This window comes from Tachypleus tridentatus, chromosome 7 (genome assembly GCF_004210375.1).
Source record: "Tachypleus tridentatus isolate NWPU-2018 chromosome 7, ASM421037v1, whole genome shotgun sequence".
Lineage (NCBI taxonomy): Eukaryota > Metazoa > Arthropoda > Merostomata > Xiphosura > Limulidae > Tachypleus > Tachypleus tridentatus.
This window is the reverse complement of record NC_134831.1, coordinates 135502126-135520712: the sequence shown is the minus strand read 5'-3', so window position 1 is coordinate 135520712 and position 18587 is coordinate 135502126. Positions and strand designations below refer to the sequence as shown.

The 18587-nt window shown below is 35.1% G+C and overlaps 1 protein-coding gene across 4 annotated transcripts in view; it reads right to left on the bottom strand.

The window, feature by feature from the left end:
- Window positions 1-2002: 2002 nt before the first annotated feature.
- LOC143256663 (FUN14 domain-containing protein 1-like) overlaps window positions 2003-18587 on the bottom strand; it is a 28318-nt gene continuing 11733 nt past the window's right edge. For 3 of the 4 annotated variants that reach the window (XM_076514164.1, XM_076514168.1, XM_076514166.1), the window contains exons 5-6: window positions 18354-18473; window positions 2003-2793 (exon numbers count right to left, since the gene is read on the bottom strand). In XM_076514164.1, coding sequence (XP_076370279.1) covers window positions 2713-2793; window positions 18354-18473 — 201 coding nt within the window. In that variant the 3' untranslated portion in view covers window positions 2003-2712. Of the gene's footprint in view, window positions 2794-11159; window positions 11238-18353; window positions 18474-18587 lie in introns of those variants that run through there. The other variant, XM_076514167.1, reaches the window with a different exon arrangement.

Sequence of the window (18587 nt, the reverse complement as noted above, 5' to 3'; positions counted from 1 at the left end):
ACAGTATTGGAAATTACTATTATGTAATTGAGAAAATAATAAACAGATAAAACATCAATGTGACTTTGAATACAAAAATGACAATTCGAACGTATTTCGTATAACACTGAAGCAATAAACTGCTAAAAAAGAACTTACGCATTATGTGGTACATATTCGTTCACTTTGGGTAATTTAGGTTACTGGTGGCTCAACAGAAAGTCTAAAAATGGTTTCTTTATTTATTATCCTACATTTAGTGCTCATTCAAAGAAGTGCCCTGTTAGTACAGCGGAAAGTCTACGGATTTACAATACTAAAAACAGCGGTTCGATTCCCCTAGGTAGACTTACAATCGGGAAACAAAAAAAATCGTTAAGATTTTATTGTCAGGTTTTCAACATTCACGCTTATGGAAAAGTGTTCTCAGAAATAACTTTTTGCCTCCTTCAACTTTTCCTACTATCTACGCATATAGTAGTTTTCTTCTAGTGCTATGATTTTAATTTTTTTTATATCCATGCTGTTCATTTATTATTATTATTTTTTTTTTCACATTCACTCAATCTCACCTGATCTTCATGTAGTGATAAGATAGCTGAAAATGGTCTTGGTAGTAACTGGTTACCAACTAACAATTTTCATACAATTTAGATCACTGTGTTAAATGACACCTATCAGCATACAAGTACAAATGTTCCATAATTCATTGTTTCATCTCTGAGAATGATGACTAACCTAAAATCTTTCATTATTTTAAATTAATTTCAGAATCCCACTTACCTAAAAAAATGTTATTATTAAGCTTTCTCTGGCTTAACAAAAACAATTATAGATAGGTTATAACAAGATTTTATACAAACTTGAAAAATGATATGGTTGAATAACTTGATAAATTGAACTCATCTGAAACGTACAGAGAAAATAAAGTAAATTTTATACTGCAAAACACGTTCAATTTAAAATGATACCAATTAGTTTACAACCAAAACTTCAAAAAATTGTTTTTTTGGTTAATATTATTTTTTAAAATTACTTTTCCTTACTTTGAGGTCTGCAGAAAAAAAAATTCAACTAGGAAATAATAAACCTTCAATCCATTGGCTTTGTTGTTCCCGACTCCTCCATCACAATATATTTATCGGTCTGTTCATTTGTTATTCTGGAGTTACTATACTTTAGTGATGAAAAGTTAATTTTTAAAATGTTATACTTTTTATCTTTATCCAATTTCTTTAATTTTAAAATTTCTATTGTATAAACAAACAAGTATGTTTTGCATACATATATAAACTTAAGATTTCAGTTTAACAGTAATGTTATTGTAGTAGGTGTTAGATTTTTTTCAGATAGATTTTTTATAAACTATAAATTTTAAAAACTGGTTTTGTTATATAAATTAATATTTCTGATAAATTAACTCTTTATCTGAATCAACAAATATATATTTAAAGGTTCAGAGCAGTGATGAGCAAACCTGAAAGTTTGTTCTTTTCCTACAATAAACTTCATATATTACTATTTTTCTTATTCAAATGTGTCATTTTTGGATTACAACCTGGTACAGGGGCCCTCATAGATGTTTAAGGACTGAACATATGTTACAAGGATTAGATTTTATGTTATCCATTACTATTTTAGAATACAAGTTGATTATTCAGTTTTCTCTGATAGTATTATAATGTGCTTAACAAAAGAAAATAATAATAATGAAACTTACAATCTCATCCAAAAGATATGCAATAATGTTATCAGATAATTTTTTTAAAGTAAATTTCTAAATCGTTGTTGTAACTTAATGATAATTTTGAAACATATGAGGTTGTGGACAATGTGGTTTCAAAATTTTATTTTTAGATACAATACATGATATGTTGCATTGTAGTTTTTTCCTATGGTTTAGCTTCTTGGAAATGTAGAGAAAACTGAGATGGATGAATCCAAGGAAAATATACTAAAGTTTACAAGTATTGACAGATAATGTTTTGAAACTACTATAAATACAGGAATGCTTCCTTTGTCAGAAGTATAAATAATCAGTTTATTAATCAAATAAGAATGAAATAATGCCAATTAATCAATATTTAAGTAACAGTAATATTAATAATAGCTAATATTTTCTTTAGTTCATGTAAGTCATTAATTTAAAAAGGTTTGTAATAAACTGAAAAATATGACAAGAAAATATTTAAAATAATATGACTAACACTGTTGTAAATTAAAACATTGTATCTAAACTATTTTATAATAAATTAATATAAGTATTAGCAAAAAACAGGTGGCAAAGAGAATTCTTAATCACCTTACTATTATTTTATTTTTATGTTTGCATTTACAGTAAACTAATTGTACATCTCTTGAATAATCATTTTAACCAATAAAACACAACTATCGACTAAATCTCTTAAAGAGTTCTACAATACTGATGGATATATGAATAAAGTACAACAGCTCATGAAGACAACATCAATAAATATGGCAGTTCAAATATTCATCTGCAAAAATTTTTTCATTTTACACAGCTTTTTCACTACACTAAAATCAGCACTATAAAGTAAAATATCTGATAAATACTTATTTTTTAAGCAGATGTATCTTGGTGGTATTTAGAAGATAAAATATTCAAATTTACATGAAACTGTTGAAGATGTTACTGTCTCTCCATTCAGTATTCTAACATCATACAGCTATGGATTTACTTTACATTCAATATCTTGTATCCTTCATTTACAGCTAGGAGGATGCAATTCCTAACAGAAACCCTCCAGCAAATCCTGTAGCAAGGAAGAGATTCTCCTTTACGAATTTTTTTCCCTGAGGAAAAACAAAAGAAAGATTTATTTTAACATATAAAATACACAGAAAACATGTACAGATTCTACTACTTATTTTCTTGTTATAATTTAAATGTGTCCTTTTTTAAACTTCCAGTTGTATCCAAAACTTGTTGCTTAACAGCTGATGTTATTGTTTTTGAGTTAAAATGCTGTGAATTATTTTTCTTTTGTTTTTAACATTCATGACAAAATTTGAAGCAATTCTTAAGCACCTGTAATTAAAGATGTCTTTTAATATTTATTATAAAACTATTTTCCATCTGGTGAATCTGTTGAAAATATATTGACACTACAGTGTGATTATGATGAGTCATATCTGGTTTCATACTCTTGAAAAGCTTTGCTTCAAACTTAGGAAGATCTTTGTTCATATTAAATTATGAATAACAAGACCACCATAAAGTTATTCCAAAATACCTGAACTTCAAGACAGCTAACATCTTGAAGGTTTTCCTGTTTATCATTAATGTCAAAGAAAGCTATACATCCAGATAAGGTCATTTTTTATTTTAGTGAAATTAGTAAATATACTTTCTCAAGATGACTAAGATTTTTGTTGACCTGTAAACTTAAGTTTTTCAGATTAGTTTTTCTTTTAAATTCTTTCCCAGTTGAAAAAAGCAGACAGACTGCATTGCTAAAACTATATTAAAAAATGCAGTATTCCATACTTTCAAACCCCTAAAAAACAACCTTACTCCTTTTACAAAGGTAGTTTTTTACTAGTAACCAAAACACTCTTTTAACGAGCCAAATAAAGGTGTAAGTATCATTGTTATAAACACATCAAATTACACCTCCTAAATGGAAGATATTTTAAATGATAGATCAAAAGTTTTAAACTCCTCCATAGAGACTGGCTTAAGCTTACTTTCAAGTGTGAGGGAAAACTCTGAAGGATTTTAGATATATACATTGTAAAGTCATTTCTAACACCACCTTTGCTAAACACTATCCTACAGGTCCACAGCTTTATATATTGCTTACTAAAAATAAAGAAAAATGGCTTCTCTTTTAGTCCTATTCTATCTGTTCACAGTTCCCACACATACAAACTTATTAAATACCATATACCTGCACTAAGTTCATTAACTGAGAATAAATTTACTGCTGAATTACTTTTCATCTTTGTTCAAGAGATATCTCAATTTCCTAATTCAAATCATTTTGTTACAACCACCTTTGATACTCAATTCTTATTCACTGACATCCACTTTGAAGAAACAATTTAAATAATTATTAAACAATTATTTCTCACAAAAGATACCTGCACTCTAACTCTAACAGACAAAAATTTGAAGAGTTTTTTCAAACTGGCTTTCAAGGGCAATCACTTCATTTTTGATTGTCAACTTATGAGCACACAAATGGGAAGGTGATAGTATCATCCCTGGGTCTAAGTCTTGTGAATATGCTTCTTTTCTATCATGAACATCAGTGGTTGTATAAATGGTTTCTCTGTTACAAATCATTATTATATAAAAAATAAACTGACAATAATTTTATAATTTTCACGACATCAATCACATTAAGAAGTTTTTTACAATACCTAAACTCAAGATACATGTATAAACATTAATTTAGCTGTTTTGGGCAAATAAAATAAGCAGTATCTTTGCCACATATGTTCATCATAACTAAACATTTATTGGCTTATACATTGATTTAGATATTTTCATACCATATACACCTGTTCTATATCTTCTAACAGTGTACTTGTCTGGACTATTTCTGTCTTTATTCAGAAATTTCCAAAATAGTACAAGGAAATAGCTATTTCTTTGATATATTACACTATCACATGAACACAGTCTTGAAAAACCCACTAGCTCTTGTAAATTCTTTCATGTTCAAACAGTTTTAAACTCTAATTTGAATTTCAAAAATTATCAACATATCATGCATGTGTTTATTATTCAATTCAATATTTATTAGAATTAAAAACTTGTTTGAAACCAAAGAGACACTACCTATCGAGATGTGCTTATTATGGGTTGCTTAAAGATATATTTGTTGTAGCTGTAAAGATGCCTATATTGGTAAAACTACACATCATGTACAAAACTACATGAGAATATGGGGATTTCAGCTAAAAGTAAATACAAGCTGAGTAATCCATCTCAGCCTTGTATCTGATTGCATAGTGAGAATAACAACCATTCAACATGTTTGAAACCTTTGTAATTCCTGATTTAAAAAAAAGCCTGTTATTTGTAAATGGTTATCCAACACTAAAAATAACACTAGCTTGTCCCTGTTGCCATTAATATTATCAATTCAAGATTCCTAATTTTCTATTATTATTTTTTTAAAAATACAATGATTAAATCTGTGCTAATATGACCAATAGCTATCACTGCTAATCATTTATTATATGTGTAGAAATGGCTGGTTTGGGTTGAGAAAATGTTTTATGTGGAGGAGCAAACAACGTTTTGACCTTCTTTGGTCATCGTCAGGTTCACAAAGAAAAAAAAGAGGTAACTGACCAGCAAAATTAAAGAAGCCTTATTTATACAACAACTCAAGCCCAAAATAAACCAATACAAAGGAACACCTTGATACCTATATTAATGAATATAATCAAACATCTAATCATGCCCCATACATTCCTACACTCAGTTACACAACCCCCTTCAAACATGTGGTCAGCTATCGGTCAGTTACCTCTTTCTTTCTTTGTGAATCTGATGATGACCGAAGAAGGTCGAAACGTTGTTTGCTCCTCTACATAAAAAAATTTTCTCAACCCATACCAGCCGTTTTTACATATATATTTTTCTCTACAAGTGGGTTTTCTCGTTATCATAGAAAATCACTTATTAAATTTATAATTAGTTCACTGGTGACACTTAAGGGGAATTTGAAGCATTTTTATCTTTTTGTTACATAACTATTTTAATTTAAAATAAATTTATTCATTTTACAGTAACCTATTAAATAAAATTATTAATAAAGAAATACTTGATTAGAATGTGGTTAATTTGATTGTTTATGAGAGATTACTTTAGGAAAAAGAGAACAAAAAATGAAACAAGGCTATATTCCAGTTTTTCAAATAAAATAGAAAATATTGTTAAAATTTTTTGGGGAATATAGAAATACTAAGTGGTTTTCAAATTTGAATATATTTAGTAATTTTATGTTTTGTAAACATATGAAAAGTTAGGACTAATCAAACAAATATTTCAACCAATTATTCTCACAAGAATAGTACTTACTATTTATTTTCCTAATATGTTTCATATGTTTGGAACCTCATAATCAGAATTAGAAGATCAAATTAAACTGTTACAGACATTTCAGATACATGTAATTAAAGAAAAACAAAAACTTGTACCTATATACATGGATTTTGTGATAAAACAGGATTTCATAAATAAGTGTAAAACTAGTTTCTGAAGTATAAACTGACTGGTATTGTATTACTTAAGTAACTGTTCCTACTATTTTTCTTTCTATATAGAGCTATATAAACTGCATATCAGTATAAAAGGTTGTGTTGATTAATTGCTGGTTACATCAGTATCCTTTAGAGAAATATGTAACTCAATACTTAAATTTACACAATTCCACACATTTTAAATTAACAGATTTGGATAGCAAGATATCTATAGTTAGATTAACTTAGCTTTCATGCTCAATGAAACAGTAAAAAAACTAATTACAATGATTAATTAACAAGCTTCATAATAATATATCACTCAATAAAATATATGCTTCCAAAAAACATCCTATAAACTTTTATAAAAAAGAATATTCTTGAAATACTATATATGTGATACATACAGTAATATAATTTCCATTATTCACATATCATTACAAATTTAAGAAGTTAACATTTTCCCAACCTGAAAAAGTATTTTCAATAGATACATCTCACATATTTTATTTTCCTCTTGACTAGGTACAACCAGCTAAACTCTAGCAAGCCACCAGTTTTGTAAAAACTTCCACCTAATGTCACATAAAACCATGTGAATTTAGTCCAATGATGAAGTAGTCATGCAGCAGAACCCCCCACCAATAGAAGTGCAACACACCTCCATGCACAATGATTCCCTCTAAATTCTAGCTGGCAAATCTTCATTCTTTGACAGAGTAATAAAAATCTGTACAGAGAAAGGGGTGGGGGTCATTGGTGGTAACATATTGAAAATACATTTCAGCTAAAATCTTACATTGAAATGGTGGATGGACTGGTGCAAAGATTACTGAGATATGTGCCCTAAAGAAAGTGCCTGAAGGAAATAAATGGGATGTGATACTCATTCACTGGCCCTCCACAGGGGCACATATGTGAACTTCAACTCATCTCATCCAGGATATACTCTTCATCTTTACATAAAAAGAGGAGTAATAACTATAAGTGTGTACCATGGATGAGCTTCTAGAATAAATCTGTGATTGTCTGAATACATGAAATAAAGCTGTTGGACAGCCAATGTGCGCAGTGAAATTGAAGTTTGTTCAGACCATAACCTATGTTCTCAACTCCTTTATAATTAGACTTGATAGGTCAAAGTCAGCTGTTGGTGAAGTGCACGTGTGATAAGTATTCATGAGCACCTCCACTACTGTCAATTAGAACGAGCCCTATGCAAGTCATGGGAGAAAGGCAGAGTATAGAATGATGTCAGTAAGGATACTTATATAATCTCTATACAATGATCAGTCACTGTGGGTGAAGTATCTGCTGTGGTAGTAGGGCATGTGAATAATATGTCAGTGGTGTATATAATCTAGTTACCTCAACTCTATACTCAGTTTCTTTGGTACTCAGAAGAAGGGTACTGCAGGATATATACCTCTACTCAACTTTCAATCTCTGTCAGCTGCACAACAGCTAAGGGAACATACTATTTTCTGTATGATGTGGAATGGACTGGAAATAGGTGTTTACCTTGATTCTACTGAATACATTTTGGCTCAAAGAGGAAGGTTGGTATGAGAAAGTTTTATATATATGCATATAAAAGGTTCAATGTAATGATATTTAACATCGGTCTCCTTGAAGGCTGATGCATCAGTTACATGACACTCTAATGTAACTCCAACCTCCATTCTCATTATAGAAGGAGCCCTAGTTTTAATCCAGCAGTTAGGTCTCAACTGGTGAGGATTCTCCATGGTCCAGCAGCTGGGAGCTGACAAGGGGGAGAAAAATTCAAATAGGGGAGAACGTGGAGAATATAGCAAGATTTTGATTAAGTAAGTTACTTGTGAATAACAAAATTATAAGTGCATCACCAGTTTGAAGTTGAAAGATGGATATGGATGAAAGTTTAAATCTTTTTGAAGCCTGGATAGCCAGATGGAAGCAATAGTGGGCAAAAAAGATGTGTGGGATGGCCCACATGGTACTCTGAAGAATTTCCTCTAGAGTATGGTGAAAATAAGCTGCATGAGAATGAGTAATGTGTTGAACTGGTGAGAGAAGACAATTAAGAGCTGATGATCATTCACTCTCAAAGAGGAATAAACCAGACAGCTGAACTTATGGATCCATCCAGTAAGGGTGAAGGGAGAGAGAACTCTAGTAGAAGAAGTCTCAAGGAATAAAAAGATTGTGATGGGAACCCTGAAAAGAGAAAGTGTGAGATAGAGAACAAACAGCCTTAACAGAACATTGGATTTTTTCAGGAACAGAACAATCATAGATATTAGACATTAAAAGAAGAGATATTGGAGAAAAGATGTTACCATCTTCCTCAGCAGCAAAAGTCTTGGGAAGTAGTAGTGAAGAAAAATGCAGTGGTAGAGATTTTTAGAAGAATCTATGACACAAACATCAGAATGACAGTGATTATAAGCAAGAAAAAGAAAGAAATAGGGAGCAAATGGCAAGAGGTTAAAAAAAAAAGAGTCACAGGTGAGAGCATGAAGAGCCACATTTGGGTCAAGTCTGGCAAGAAAGTAGAATGAGGGAATTATGTATTAGGAAGGAACTTAAGAGAATGGTAAGAATACATGAAGGAAAGTTTCTGCAGAATCATGAAAGACAAAATCCACAATGGTTGAGATAGACAAGCCATTGTTAAAGAGCCATGTGAAGGAGAAGAAAAGGTGTTGTGAGGTAAATTAGCCAGGTGGGGGGGAATGTTGAAGGAAGGACTGTGTAAATCCCACTTGTGAAGATGAAGAGATATCACTCCTTGATGAAAGAGTAACATATTCAGCTGGAATAAAAGAGATAAAGTGGCAGAAGGAGGAAGGGGGAGGCTTCGTTGAGAGAAGAAGGAGCAAAGAAAATAAAATTGAGCAGGCCAGTAAGGGGTTACCAAGAAGACTGAAATGGATTCTCCCAAATCACAGTGAGACCCATGGAAAGAACAGAGAGGAGGGTATGCATGGAGGAGAAGATGGTAGCTGTCCTGGCTTAGAGCATTAGCAGCCATAACTAATAGGAAAGGTTTAGCAAAAGCATCTATGAGAAGAATTTCAAGCTCGAGGCAGATCCAACACAAGACTTGAGGATGGAAAGATCATTCTATGGGTAAAGCCAGTCTCAAAAAGAAAGACAGTCTGTAACAATGTTCAGTGTGTCTGAAACATGATAGGCTATTAAACCTATCCAATTGGAATAGAACCAAGAGAGGAAGTCTAAAGTCTGAAAGCAGTGTGTCCTGGAATGGATGCCTCCTTGGCAATTGATATAAAAATCAAAAATTGAGTTGTCTGAGTGGATCATTATGAGGAAAATAAAATGAAAGCATGCCTAAATGACAGCAAGCCCTTTAAGGGCATTGATATATGTTAATAGTACTTCCATGGTCCAAGAACCCAAAGCCAGACATTTATTCAGAGATACTCTCCATCCAGAGAGAGAAGTATTCATTACAAGGTAAAGGTTTGGTCTGGGGGAAGGTAAAAGAAGGTCCTCTAGTAGAGAAGAAAGGAGGAGTATTGATGAAGATAATGGTTTCTCACAAAGGTTCTACTGGTCACACAACACTCACTGTGGGAGACATGTGCATGGCTAAGTAGATTAAGGGATCCCAGAGAAGTCTAAATCAGATAGCATTTCTCATACTCATGGTGAAGGTAAGGCACAAGCATTGGTGACCAGGTACTCTACATCTCATAAACAAACTGGAGAACACTGGGCATCACTTAAAGGGAATTAACATATGGTGAGATTTGGGTCAGAGATACATTGTACTTGGAAATCTTGATGAGCCACTTTAATTGAGCAGTCTTTGTGAAGAAAAGAGAAGTGTGTTTAGAGGATTCCACTTAGGAATGGGATAGGAGAAGCCAGTCATCTATGTACAAATGATAACAAAGACTCAGATTTTGAAAATGTTGAATGAAGGTATGCTAAATGCAATTGAAATTATAAGGAGCTGATGCTATTCCAAATGGAAGGGCAGAGAACTAGAAAATTGTGTGAAGACAGGGTGATGGGGATGAGGAGAAAGGCATATGACATATCGACAGCTCCAAGAGGGGTTGTAATGACCAATGGAGAAAATTTCTCCATTTGAAAATGTGGGATGATCAAGAAATGCTTGATGATGAGCAACCCACTTGAGATAAAAATGTATCTTAGAACAGCTGATATGGGTATTAACACTTTTATTGATAAGGAGAGAACAATGTTTTGACCTTCCTAGGTCATCTTCAGGTTAAGAAAGTGAGAGTTTGAATGTGACTGTTGACATACACGTCTTAGAAACGAAATTATAAATGGGTACGGGATTGTAGGAGCTGTTTCAGGTGGAACATTTATAACCCCGTCCCAAAGACATGTCTGTAAATGGTCACATTCAAACTCTCTCTTTCTTAACCTGAAGATGACTAGGAAGGTTGAAACGTTGTTCTCTCCTTATCAATAAAAGTGTTAATACTCATACCAGCCATTCTGAGATATGTGATCAAGAAATGATTGATGAAGGATTGGTTGGATGGTTTGGTGCTTTATGGTACAAAGTAACTAGGCTATCTGTGCCAAACATCTGGTAAAAAGTTAAAATTAAAGTAAAACTAGTAAATTTCATAAAAAGAAATTAAGATAAAACAAAACAAAGTTTAATTTTTGAATTAAAAACATAAATAGCATTAAATCCAATTTTTATATCTAGTGTACAGTAGTAAGAGAAAAACTACAGTAATACAAGTTGTAAAGGACTTTCTGTAGCATGACTGTAATTATCATAACTTGCCAGGATGACTAACAGGTAAGTTCAAAAATCAGCATCAGCTACCTGAAGTTGGCCTTTCCAGTCCTGGCTTCAAGTTATTTGATGTTATGGCTGTTTTCAGAAAGTAAAGTTATACAAGTTTTAAAAGACTTGTAGCAAAATTTTAATTATTATAACTCACCAGGATGACTAATGGGTAGTTCAAACAGCAGTATTAGACACCTGAAGTTGGCCTTTCCAGTCTTGGTTTTGAGTCACTTGATGTGACGGCCATTTTCTAATTTCAAATTGAACTAATTGTACTTTAATTCTTAAAAGGGAATCAATCATATTATAAAAAGGTCTAATTTAGAAATTAAAAACTTAAATAGCATTAAAAAGATTAATGGCCTTCAAAAAATAAACCATTTGTAAGGTGGACAGTGTCACCATCGCCAACAAAACTGTCTAATGTTACAGATAAACCTTGGGACAAAACATGTTTAAAATGGTGCCATCGTTGAGAGATGTAATGACAGCAATACATCAAAATGTGTCTTACTGTGACTTGAGTGTCACACAGACAACACACTGGTGCATCAGTACAAGATAAAAGAAAACAATGAGTTAAAAAACTGTGACCAATGCACAGTCTAGTTAGGAAACTTCCTCTTCCTGATCCTTACAGAAGCAAGATGGCCAAAGTCCAAAAGAGGGTTTTATTTGGAAAAGCTTGTTTTCACATTGCTCATTCCAAGTTGACTGCTAACTGGCACGGAGTTGAGTTCTGAATACAAGACCATAGTCCATGTATGGAACAGCCCATTCCCGGGAATACCAACGTGGCTTAGTATCTAGAAAAACTAGATAGAAGTAGATGTTAAAGAGAAATGGTCTAGTCAGTTTTGAATATCAGCAAGAACAGGGTGTGAACTAATGCGAAGTGATTCCAGGGCCAGTAGAAAACTAAGTAAGTCAATATAAATAGTGCAATTTGAGTACTGCTTAGCTTCTATGTGATCCAGGGCAAGAGAAATGGCATACAGTTCAGCAGTGAATACAGAAACTGTAAAGGGGATTCATGAGCAACAACAGAAACATAACAAACCATGGCAGAGCCAACAGAGTCATCTAATTTCAAACCATCCATATAAACAGGAATGGAAAGATGGTTCAAAATAACAGACACAACTTCTAATCAGGAGTATCTGCTTTTCTCAGAAGAAAGGTCACATTTGGGGATTGTAATAAGCCATGGGGAGATGAGCTGACCAGTGGATACAGCAATGTTATCCAAGAACAGACCCAATTCATCCAACTGCACCTAGATATGAAGGCCAAAAGGAGCAATGGCAGATTGCCTGTTCTGAAAAAGCATGGCCCACCAAGGATGGAAAACACAACCCCAGGGGGTTGCTCTGGTAAGGATTGAAGTTTCGAAGCATACAGTAAAGGCAGTTGCAAACAGTGGAGGTGTAGAGGAAGTTCATGAGACTCTGCGTATAAAATATGGACTGTGGAACTGCTGAAAGCCCCAGTGCAGAGGCCGAAGTCTCTGATGATGAATGGGGTTCAGCATCTTCAAGGTTGAGGTCCTGGCAGAACCATATTCTAGTTTTGATTGAGTAACAGCACGATATATCTTTAGCATAAAACATTGATCCACTCCAAAAGTGATGGAACAAAGTACACGGAGGATGTTTAGTGGCCTTCTATATTTGACTCGTAGCTGCCTGATGTGTGGTATAAAGGTCAACTTATATTCAAAGATAAGCCCCAAGAACTTTGTCTCAGGGACCACAGGTAGCACAACTTCACCAATACGGAGTACAGGATCAGGGTGAATACCCTGTTGGCAGCAAAAGTGCATGCAAACAGTTTTTGAGAGAGAGAAATTAAAACCATTTCCTGTAGTCCACTTTCATAAGTGATTGAGGGTAGTTTGTAGGTGCCACTTAATATATCTCATGTTTGACGACTGACATGAGATGTGAAAGTCATTGACATAGAGCTCTCTTTTGCAACAGTAAGAGAGAGTTGTTCAGTGATGGCACTAACCTTTATACTGAAAAGTGTGACACTCAAAACACAGACCTGAAAAGAACAGGAAGTGTCGAACCCACACAAACTTGGAATTGCATGTTCATTAAAAAATTTTTTTAATAAAAATGAGCAAATGACCATGTAATCTATATAAATAGAGGTCTCACAAAATGCCATATGTTCATGTAGTATCTTAAGACTTCTCAATGTTAAAGATGATGAAAGATGTCGTTTGAGAAAGGCTTCTCTGATTGACATTTCAAGTCGAATTAGGTGGTCCATGTGGAGAGCTGTCGTTGGAACCCACACTGGGTGAGTGAGAGAGATTGTTTGATTCAAGGAACAAAACAAAACAAGCATTAATCAACCTCTCTTAGGTCTTACAGAGACAGCTTGTCAAAGCAATTGGATGGTGGTTTGAAGGAATCTTGGGATCCTTCCCAGGCTTGGAGAAAGGTAGGATAATAGCCTGGTGCCAAACATCAGGAAAAACATACTCTTGCCAGATCCAGTTAAAAACAATTTGAAGAATAGCAAGATAAGCAGGAGATAGATGGCACAGCATCTCGTAGTGTACATCATCAGGTCCAATCGATGTACTGCCAGACCAATGAAGGGCTAGTTTGAGCTCCACCAGCATAAAGGGGCAATTACAGTCATAGAGACAATCAGCTCAAAAGGAAAGAGGTGATCTCTCTGCCCCAGTCTTGATGGCTAACAAGGTGGAGGATGAAGCAGAAGTGCTTGGTACCTGGCAAAAACATTAACCTAAAGTAGTGGCGATGTTCTGGGTATCAGCTACTTCCTGGCCATTAGAGAGCAAGATCGAGAGGGGGACAGAATTATGTTGCCCACTGACCTTTCAAATCTTGCTCCATGTGTCTTTGGAACTGGTAACAGAAGATATGCTTGTTGTGAACTTAATCCAAGATTCCTGCTGGCTTTGATGTCACACACAACAAGCATGTGCACAGACCTGATGGAAAGCGATGCGGTTCGAGAGTGTAAGATACCTATGAAAAATATCCCAGGCCCATTTTTGAGCTTTCCATGCCATGTGGCAGGCAGGATTGCACCATGGATGAGGATATCATGGAAAACGTGTCGAGGTTTTAGGAATACATTGAGCAGCTGCCTGTATAATACAGTCAGTTACTGCTGATGGTTTACAGATGGTGGCAGGATCAAGTTCTGCAAAAGTGGTAAAAGAGGGCCAGTTGGCTTGATCCAGCTTCCACTGGGGCACATGGGTCTGGTGGAATTGACCATGGCCAGTCTCTCTCAAAATTATAGGAAAATGATTTCTGCCTCATGGGTTATTGTCAACCCTCCATGAAAAGTGGGTAGCAAATTGAGAGATCAATAGCAGTAAAGGACTGATTAGGTGCATGAAAATAAGTAGAAGAACCAGTATTAAAAAGAGAAAGTTTGTGATCAGAGAGCATGTGCTCTACAGAGCAACCCCTCCCATCAATATCAGCACTTCCCCAGAGGGGATTATGTCCATTAAAGTCCCCCAGGATTATAAATTGAAACAGCAACAGTTCAATGAGAACATCAAGGTCTGATTGATCATAGGTCTCTCCAGACAACAAACAGTGATGGTACAACCCAAGGAAACACGGATGGCTATGGCCTCCAAGAGCGTGTCGAGTGGCAAAGCTAGGATGGGCGAATGCTGATCAACCAACAGTGCAATCCCTCCATGCACTCGTCCATCACACAGCCTGTCATTTCTGTACAAAAACAATCACTGAAAGGTGACTGTATTGGCAGGTTCCAGAAATGTTTCCTGTAAGGAAAGACATACAGGATGGTAGGAAGCAATCAGTGCTTTGATGTCATCCAGATTAGAATGTAAACTCTGGCAGTTCCATTGTATCAAGGTGGCTATTTTTTTATGTGTAGGTGAATTGGGTGGAGAACCCTTGTGTTTATCACCACGTATTTTTCTTTATTTTCCACATTTGAGGGAGGTCTTTCGACCTCAATGGGTTCTGCCCTGGGTCGATTGGGCAGGTCTTTGTTGTTGGAAGAGGATTCCAGCAACTGAGGACGTGAACAAATGATCGTTTTGCATCTTGGTGCAGGAGAAGAAGATATACCCAAGAAAATGCCCATACCGGGAACCAATGGAAGTGGATCTTGGAGTTTACTGGAATGAATGTTAGGGACAGAGATGGATGTTGACATTGATTCATCAACTTTTTTAGCCATGGAAGCCAAAAGACTTTTCATATGGTTTTAGAATGATTCTTTTGGAAGCACAGAGAGATCCGTCTGAACTCCTATGGTAGTAGTGGAATGAAGTGCAGCAGCATACGCCTGAGATGAAGTGGTGGACAGCAACTTTCGAGTTTCAGGGTAAGTAATATTTTGAATCACCTTCAAATGGTGCACCTCTTTTTCTTCCAACCATTTAGGGCAAGAATGAAAGTAGGATGGGTGAGAGCCATTGAAATTGATGTAATGAGGTTCCATTTCACACTCATAGACATTATGGTCCTTGCCACTACAATGAGCACACATCAAGGAACCACAACATGGTGTCTTTGAGTGACTGAACTGTTGACACTGGAAACGTTTGAGGGGGCTTAGAATGTATGGCTGTACCTTGCAATTAAGATAACCTGCCTCAATGGTAGCATGTGGATGTGGTGATGTAAATGTTAAAATGAGGTCATTGGTCAACATCATAATTCCATCTTTGTGAGTGGAGAGATGCCCCACTGCAGAAACTCATTGGGAGAAGAAACCACCAAGAATCTCTGCCTCAAAGATGTTCTTCAAATCCCTCTCAACAATAACTTGTTACAAATTCAAAGTAGCATGGGGCTTAACCTCAATAAGTATATCCCCAATTGCCTTTGAATGCAAGAGGAGTTCACTGTGTTTAAGTGTGGATGTTTCCACCAATATGTCACCAGAGCAAAGCTTTTTGACTGACTCTGGAGAGCCAGCAAGTCCCTCTAGGCCTTTCTGAATAATATAAGGGAGACATTTGCCCTAAAGATTTGTCTGAAAGAGAATGTAATATAAGAAAATGAGTTATGGGTGTTACAGATGTTGAAGATTGCTGCTCAGAATCTTCAAGATGTTGGGTCATTTACCTATGGACTGTTTTTTCACTATTTTATTTAATTTTTTATTTGGAGGATCCCATCATGTAGCCCTATGCGCTACAATGTTAAACAAGAACATTGCAGCAATGCCAGGGTTTCATGAACATTAGACCCAAACACCAGCATCAGATACAATGTCTACAAAACCTGTTGAGAACATCCAACATTGGTACTTGGTTGACCCTAACCTAAGTGAACCAGCTGATTGACCCCCAGGGGTGCCACTCCAAGGCCAGCCATTTACAGGAATTCACGACTAAAGTGGTATATTAAGGTTGGACCCCTCAACCACTAGGATCCTCTCCTCCCCTTCAAAGTTCACCATGCACAGAAAACATGTAGGAGGATGTTTAGGTCCCAGAGGAGTAAAACTGAAAGAACAGAACATTCCCAGATAGGTCCCCTCACCATGAACAGAAATCCACAATGAGGAGGGTGATTAAGAAAAGGTCAATAATTGGTTGCCAGTCCACATTCTTTTTTTTTGTTTAACAAAGAGGTGGAAGTAGTAACATGGAGAGAAGTTGTGAACTCCTTCAATGGCCTGTTTTTCCAACAAATCTGACAATATTCCCCTCCAAATATTGAAAGTATGGGTGTTGAGAGGTAGCAGGTTGGAAAAGAAGACAAGTGAAAAGAAATACCACAGGAAAGAAGTAGAATAACCCATCTCTTGGCAGAGAAGTGTGTTTATAGGTCAGCAAATGGTGATAGATGAGCTCTCACAGGTCCTTAACTGATTAGATTGTCACTGACAATTAGGCTAGTAGGTGAAACATTGGATGGAGTAGGATGGGAAAAGACAGAAGGGCAGGATACAGGAACAGAAGGGTAAGGGTGAAGTATAGAAGTGAAGAGACAAGGATGTGACTTAAGGAAACTTGGTGCACCATCAGAAACCTCCAGATGAAGAGGCAAAATAAAGGTGCTTTTGGAAAGAAGACAGATTTTAAGAAGAAGGGTAACTCTTTACAAAAGGTCTCAATGACAAAAAAAATCAAATGAGAAGAAAAAGGGCAGAGAAGGCAGAATGGGTCATTGTAGAAAAGAGGAATGCTCTGGAGTTCCCAGAAAGGTCATCACTGAAACAGTGAAGTGTTTACATCATAAAGTGGAGGGAGGAAAGGTATCTAAGAAGGGTAGTGAGAAAGGTTAATAGTTGAGAAAATTGGGTGCTAGATGAGGAAACAGCCAATAATGAAACTGCCCCTGAACTAGCAAGAGAAACTCAAATGACTAGCTGTCAAGGAATGGGAAATTCAAGTGACCATAAGGACAAACATAAGAATCAGTCAGATGAGGAGAAAAGACATAAGGCCATGAGAATAAAGTTGATCTAGATAGAAGCTGAAATGTACAGCAATGTCTGGGGAGGAGTGAAAATAAAGAAATAACAAAAGGAAGGGTTGTGTAACATACAATGGGAAGAATCAAAGGATATGGAAGAGAGATGAAGAACTGTACATACCTGAGTAATGAGATAGGTAAGGTAAGAATGTTCGCAAAGCAAAATACAGAGGAGAAAAAATGCCCAAATTTGCACTCCCTAGCATCAGACTCAAAGGAAGGGAAGAGAAATAAGTAGAAAGGACTAAAGCAGATGGTCCTGGCTGCATCATGGAACTCACCATAAATTGGACAACTGCTGTTATCTCTTCCACAGAAAAAAAGCTTCTTATCTAAATGTTAGTAATTTGTTCAATGTTTATTTTCACTCACATAAGCAGAAGAAACGTTAAAATTAAACTGTGAAATCAAATTGAGTATGTATAATATAGTCAATAAAGTGAAACTCAGCAAACCCAAACACATTTGTTCATAACAGTGTCAATGAAAAGAATAAGGATTCATAAGCATGAAGGTATGTTACACTCCTATTGGTAGAGGGTTTTATTCTATGAGTACATCATCATAAAGAGGCACAAATTTGTGGTTCACGTGAGATTAGGTGGGAGTTTCCACAAGGTAAGTGACATGAAATCAAGAAGAAAATAAACTATTCTGTGTGTGGAAGTGAGTCTTCATTTTTGAATTTTTGACTTTATCCCTACACAAAACTCACCCATATGATTTATAAATCACTGCAGCTCACTCTTAAGTATTTTAAGATTGTTAAAAGCATGTATAATTTTCTGTCATTTAGCAATAATTTTAAAAGTATTTTTTATATTTAAAAAATAGAATAAAATAAGTTATTCTGTCATATCTTTTGAAAATCTACATAGCTTTATATGAATAATCTATTTAACCTGTTTGAGAAGCCTTGGAAAACCTTTATCAACCTGCTTCTCCACATATTCAGTTGTTGTCTCCACATCTTTGTTTAGCTGATTCCAGTTGATCCTGATATAACCTTGATGTTGTGCAATCTTTAACAGATATGAAATTCTATGGTCATAAACACTAATAAGATACATTTAAGTTCCTGTTATGAGAGTTGTATATAACTGAGCTTCTTTTCAGTTTTAATAATACAGTTAATT